The 6,000-nt window shown below is 43.6% G+C and overlaps 1 protein-coding gene across 1 annotated transcript in view; it reads left to right on the top strand.

The window, feature by feature from the left end:
- Positions 1–6,000, top strand: part of LOC145397974 (glutamate receptor ionotropic, delta-1-like) — a 206,706-nt gene that overhangs the window by 127,319 nt on the left and 73,387 nt on the right. Inside the window, exons 4-5 of the mRNA XM_080270949.1 lie at positions 3,531–3,774; positions 4,057–4,206. Of these exons, the coding sequence (XP_080127075.1) occupies positions 3,531–3,774; positions 4,057–4,206 (394 nt within the window). The remainder of the gene's footprint in view (positions 1–3,530; positions 3,775–4,056; positions 4,207–6,000) is intronic.

The raw sequence follows: 6,000 nt of genomic DNA, 5'->3' as shown, positions 1-6,000 counted from the left end.
AGATGCAGACCAAGGTTGGATTGTGCACAGATATATCTAGAGTCCTTCTGCTGAGTACACGGCCTTGTGGTGCTATTTGCGCATGCATGACACCGCTAAGGATTCTGACGAGTCTCAGTGGGAGGGATGATCATGGGGAAGTGGCAACCGGTGAGGCGGATAGGTGTTGCAGAGGTGTGGTGGTGGCGAGCGGCAATCCTTTCCTCTGAGTATTACCCCAGTATTTCCTGCACCAGCTCATGAATATAGCCCTCAAAGGTCTCCTTTACGCCAGTTACCTGAGCATGGAGCAGGTGAGCATTTAGGACTGTGATGTCGAGGAGGTGGAAGAATAGTTTCTTGTACCACTTCATCGTAGGCCTGGCACAATCTACACTGGAAATCATTGTGTCCAACTGATCTACCTGTTCCATATTCACATTTTAGGCCAGGACAGGTTCTGGTTTCTTGACGTGACGCCGCCCTTCTGTCCTGTAGTCAATGCTGTTGGTGCGGTGTACATGTGGCCTGTGTACAAACGAGAGGAGGAAGACTTCTCTGTTGTGATACTAGGCTGTTGCAAGGATGTTGTTGGCTTTGTAAAATACAACTTCGTTCCTTTGCAGCTTCCTCCCCATCTTCACCATGTGCCTCCGGCTCTTTTTCAGAGTGTCACACAGACCTGTCTCCTGAAGGTGAAGGTACCTGGCCAGAAGGGAGCTTGTGTACCAGTTGCTCAGGTGCGGGATGTGCCCACAATGAAGGTACTCATCGATCATCGTCTTCACCACAGCCCCAGACAGTCCCAAGGTTCGATCTTCCACGATGTCTGTCTAAACATCTGTGTACAGGACTGTGTCCTACACATACCCAGTCTTACAGTCGCACATCATGAAGATTTTGAAACCAAACTTGTGCCTTTTGCTGGGGATATATTGCCTGAAGGCAATATTACCTTTTCATAGTACAAGACTCTCATCTATGATGAGGTCTATGTAGGGAGAAAAGGAGGTACGAAATTTCTCACATTGGTGGTCGAAAACCACACGATCCTCCTCATATCCGCCTCATCCTGTCTGTGTTGTTTGCATTTCTTTGACCAACAGCAAGTTGGTCAAAGAAATGCACTCGGTTCAGGATGTACTGGAACTGATTCCTCCCCATTACTTTTCCAAAGATAGGTGTTTCCATTAGTGGATCTTCAGTCCAGTAGGAGGGAAGCTGGTTCTTTTTCAACATCCCCATCAAAAGTACAAAGCCTAGGAACACATACATCTCCTTTAGGCTCACGTCCACCTCAAACAACCGTCTATGTGGTTTCTGTGTTGCCCATGCAAACTCGAAGGCAGTAGAAGCTTTTGTAAGGGCTACAATACTCAATACAAAGTTCACAATAAAGAAATTTCTAAAGAAATCCAGCTTATTTAACCCACCCCATCCCAAATGAGTTTCCACCACAGACTCCCCCCAATCCCGACCAATTTTGAATTTTTTTTTTTTTTTTGGCTCAGACCTCCATTTTTGGTGAGAAACATCGAAAATTCATAGAGAAATTGCTCCCCTGAGGTTTAAAATACTCGATACAGGTACCAGTACCCATTACCTTACTAGGTTTTCTATCAGGCTGGCTCTAAGGAAAACGAGTGCTGTGGGAGGGTAACTATTCCACATCACTCATAAACGGTATTTATTTCTTTATTTGGTATGAATTTATATGTAGTATGAGAGTATATTGGTTTCACACAGTAATATATGCATTATAAGCATTGTTTCACTCACCAAACATCAAGATACCTGACCTTTTTTGGCAACAGTACCTGATCATCATTCCTGACTGTTTCTTCCTCTAATGCTACGTAAATTTTGTCCTCCACATTGTCATCGATTGGGGAATCATTCTGGCCCTGAATTTTGTACTATGGCACGACATGTTTTTACTGGCCAGGTCACTTGTAACAGGCGAATTGCCTAAACAGTGGCATGTGGGGGGGAGGGGAGGCCATGCAGGGTAAGGCATTGTCCCTGCCTGGCATCTTGTAGAGGAAGGTGTCCCGTGTATAGGTACCAAAAATCACATGCGAAAATTGAAAATTGTGCAAAACAGGGACCTTGCAATTGATGCTCATTTATATACATCAACGAGACTGACAGTGACAAAACGTGTGGACGTATATATACATCAACGGGACACGGCAGGTTAGTTGGGGTTAGTTCAGGTAAAGTACACCCAGCAACATGCTCGTGTGTGAACGGGTGTATTTCCGGAACAAAGTCACTCCCATCCTCCCACTCCCACGTCAGTTCCTCCTGATCACCATTCATCACCTCCCTCATCCAAGGGCCGTGGGGAAGCGTGGGGAAGTGTGGGAAAGGAGGGAGAAGTCTCACTGGAGGTGCTGGGAAGTGTGGGGAATAGGAGAACACTTTCACGAGATGTGCTGGGAAATGTAGCAAAAGGAGGAACACTTTCACGAGATGTGTTGGGTGTGGGGAAATGGGGAACACTATCTGTGGATGTGCTGGGTGCGGGGAATGGGGGAACGTGCTGAGGTGCAAGGGCGGGTTGGGTCATGTGGGTGCGAGGGATAGCGTTGGCGAGATGACTCACCCACGTCCCGGCCAGTGGAATATTCCCAAATCTCCCTCTCTTCTTCCTAACTCTTCCAACCCCACATGGGGAAATCCTCAGCTTCCCCAGCCACCCAGGAATACTAGAAGCCTCACCTTCCTCATCTGAATCTTCCACATCATCACGTAGGGCTAGGCGATGACATGCTGATGGCCTCATCCCTCGAGTATTAGCATACCCCACATACCTTGATTTCCTTTGTGTAGATACTTCCTCCTCACTAGTAATTTCCTCTTCCGGTCACACATAATCCTTATCTTGCACGTTGTCTTCAACATTGCTTTTGCCAGTGTAGGGCACCTTCAGGAGATCCTGAATCTCATCGTCTTAGAGACCACGGCGAGACATGACTTAACAGTATGAGTGGTACAAGCAGATTGGGGCTGAGTGAGGTCGATGACTCAGTGCATGGGTGTATAGGCCTAAGCGCTTGAGGCAATGTGGTGGAAGAATTGACGTACATCCTCACCAAGTTTTGCTTGCCTAGTTTGAAAATTGCGCTCTCCATGATTTTTTGAAAAAAATGACATTTTAAAACGGCACTGGCACTGAGCGTGCAGTTGCATAACGCCGTTTTAAAACAGCACTGGCATGGGGCAGGTTAAGGACATGACAGTCAATTACATATAATCAAACCTGACCATTTGTTGAAACTGTCTATAACAGGTACGAGTATTATACAGAGTGAGCCATGTAAACTATCCTTATCAGGTAGGTTATTCTTGTGTGTTGCGGGGGACGGTTCAGACAGGTACTTGGCAAATGTGACGCAATATATGGAACATCCTAAAAAACGCCAGCTATATTATTTGTGCTGTGTGGGTGATGATAAGCCAGATCTACTTTGTAATAAGAACAAAAATATTTTTTCCTTCATATTAACCTCTCATTTTTTTGTCCTTCCTGTCCTCTTCCCACTAAGACCTAGCATGCTTGACCACGGAGGTTACGTGTACGAAGACCTGAAGTCCTCCAGCAACCCCACCTTGGCTACCTTAGGCAAAAACCTGTTTTTAGACCCTCTCACTGATTTGTCAGACCCTTACGGATTCCTACTAGAACAAGTTCAAAAGGGTACGCATGCTGTTATCGTCTCCTATGATTACCTCATCGTCACCCAGCATAAAAAAAAGATCACTCGTTCTACCTACATAATGGATGATAAGGTTAATATCATTTTTCCTAGTGTCTGTTGTCCTGCTGTTCTCACAAAATGTCTTGATACCGTAGAGTTATGATAGTTACATAATTGCTTTAATTTTTTCTTCTTAAATAAGTATGCAGTTTTACTGCATTGTTTAAATGAAATAAACGTCACTCAACAGATACTGTATAAAGGAATATGTTACTGAAGTCTATTTCAAATTCTTCAAAAAGAGTTAATGATCGAAATCTAGTTTAAAGTGTTCATAAAGAGTTGATGATCGATTTACTGTGTATCTCCACAGCTCTACAAAGGTTGCTTCTCGTGGTTCCTACGACGCAACACTCCTTACACCACCATCCTGTCTGACCACCTCACCCGTCTAGTGGAGACTGGAATAATGGCCAAGATATACGAGACTCATAAAGGAAGTCTCATTGGGGAAGAAAGTCAAGTAAGTCTGTAATCTGGATTTTTTCAGCATTCATAACACAGAATAAGGCAATGGAATTCTAAAGTTATTCAGTTTTCAACTCATTAGAGTGCCCAATGTTATTTTATGATAGATATGTATTAACTGATATTCCGTGGCTTCCTCTTATACTATTCCTTTCTGCACCAAGGAGCTGTCATAGCACTATATATGAATGAATACTTACCACTTAACATATTCACATGGTGTCGGGAGACTTAAAACAAGGCATATTATTAACTGGAGATAGAGTGCTAAGAGGAGTACTGTACAGTATATTCCACTTTCCACTTTCATTCTGGGTCAAAACGTTGTGGACAGAGCGTTGCTTGTAGCACAAGTACTTTGGCAGAGGGACCACCACGCCCAACAACAGCACTAAGAAGGGAAAGGGCTTTCCAGCCCATACTCCCATTCCAGTTTCATGGCTGACAATTAAAAAATATCATATTTGAAGGCGTAGCTTTGTAACAGATTTTCTACGTTTTAGTGTACAAACATCTGCCAGCTGGTGAATTATACAGTGCAAAACGAGAAGCCACTAATATTTTTTTTTTATAGTTATGGCCAATCTCTCAAGGACTAAGTAAAACACCTGCCTTACATGCTTGATATCATTACTTAACACCGTGCAGTAAATAGTGTGTGTGTGTGTGTGTGTGTGTGTGTGTGTGTGTGTGTGTGTGTGTGTGTGTAGCTTGTTATCATGAAGCCTCTGCACCCTTCTTTGGCAACCTTGAATTCCTTTCCACTCAGATCTCTCAGCGTTTGCCCAGAGACAGGGACAACAGGATATGTTCACTCCTCCACGCCTTACCCCACACAATCACCACTGCATTCCGGTTATAAGCCGTTCATACTGTTACTCAAAAGCTAATACGTAGGGGAAATATTAGTTTGATATATTAATAATAGTCAAGCTAACAGGGATAGCAGTGCCTTAGGATAAATTATGGCAGTGATGCTGCTGAGCCTGAGATTCCGCGTTATCAAAGTTCAAAACGTCCACGATACTTCGATTTATTGAGGTTTAAACGGTGCATGATATTTCGTGTTATCAAATCTGGAAAGCATTGAAGGAGGTTCTAGCAAATTATCTGTTGCCACCGCCATTTAACTGAAGATAAAAATCTGAAAATTATATAGAATCTTATAATACTACTAGACTAGTTCAGGGTAGTAATGTTAATATTTGGTATTCGATTTTCAATTTTTTTTTTCATTTCACAAGAGACACCTTAAGCCCATGTCCCACTGTCAGGAACAATTACAACAACACGCCAAGATCTTCATGTCTTCGTGTGTCGCCACACGTCGTCAAGAGTAACGTAGCGGGACTTAGCAACGACATAATGCTGAAGTGGAGAACTTGATAATTCTTCGCCGTTCTTGGTGCACTACGGCAGTTTTTGAAATGTTCTAAAATTGTCGGCGTGGACATCGACAAGGAGGAGAATGTGACATGTGGTGATGGTAACGTCATTTGTCTTAGCTATGACTTGGCGTGTCTTAGCATGTCTCAGCGTGCCTTTGCTTGTCGTAGCTTGTCATAACTTGTAGTAGCTTGTCATAACTTGTCGTAGCTGTGTCTTTCTGTGTCTTAGCACTAACGTGACTGTGTTGTGAAATGGCCGTTTAGGCCTACCATTGGAGGTATGATCGTGGCATTTCACCAAGATCATTCCTGGAGGGCAAGATCGTGTGATTGGGGCCATTCTCGAAGATGAACTTGAATATAGGACACAGACCTTACCAAATATTTGCGCTGTAAAAGAG

The sequence above is a fragment of the Coenobita brevimanus genome, chromosome 44, assembly GCF_032717465.1.
Source record: "Coenobita brevimanus isolate Jiangsu-jjx chromosome 44, ASM3271746v2, whole genome shotgun sequence".
NCBI lineage: Eukaryota > Metazoa > Arthropoda > Malacostraca > Decapoda > Coenobitidae > Coenobita > Coenobita brevimanus.
The sequence above is the reverse complement of the archived record's forward strand: the minus strand, read 5'-3'. Positions and strand labels throughout refer to the sequence as shown.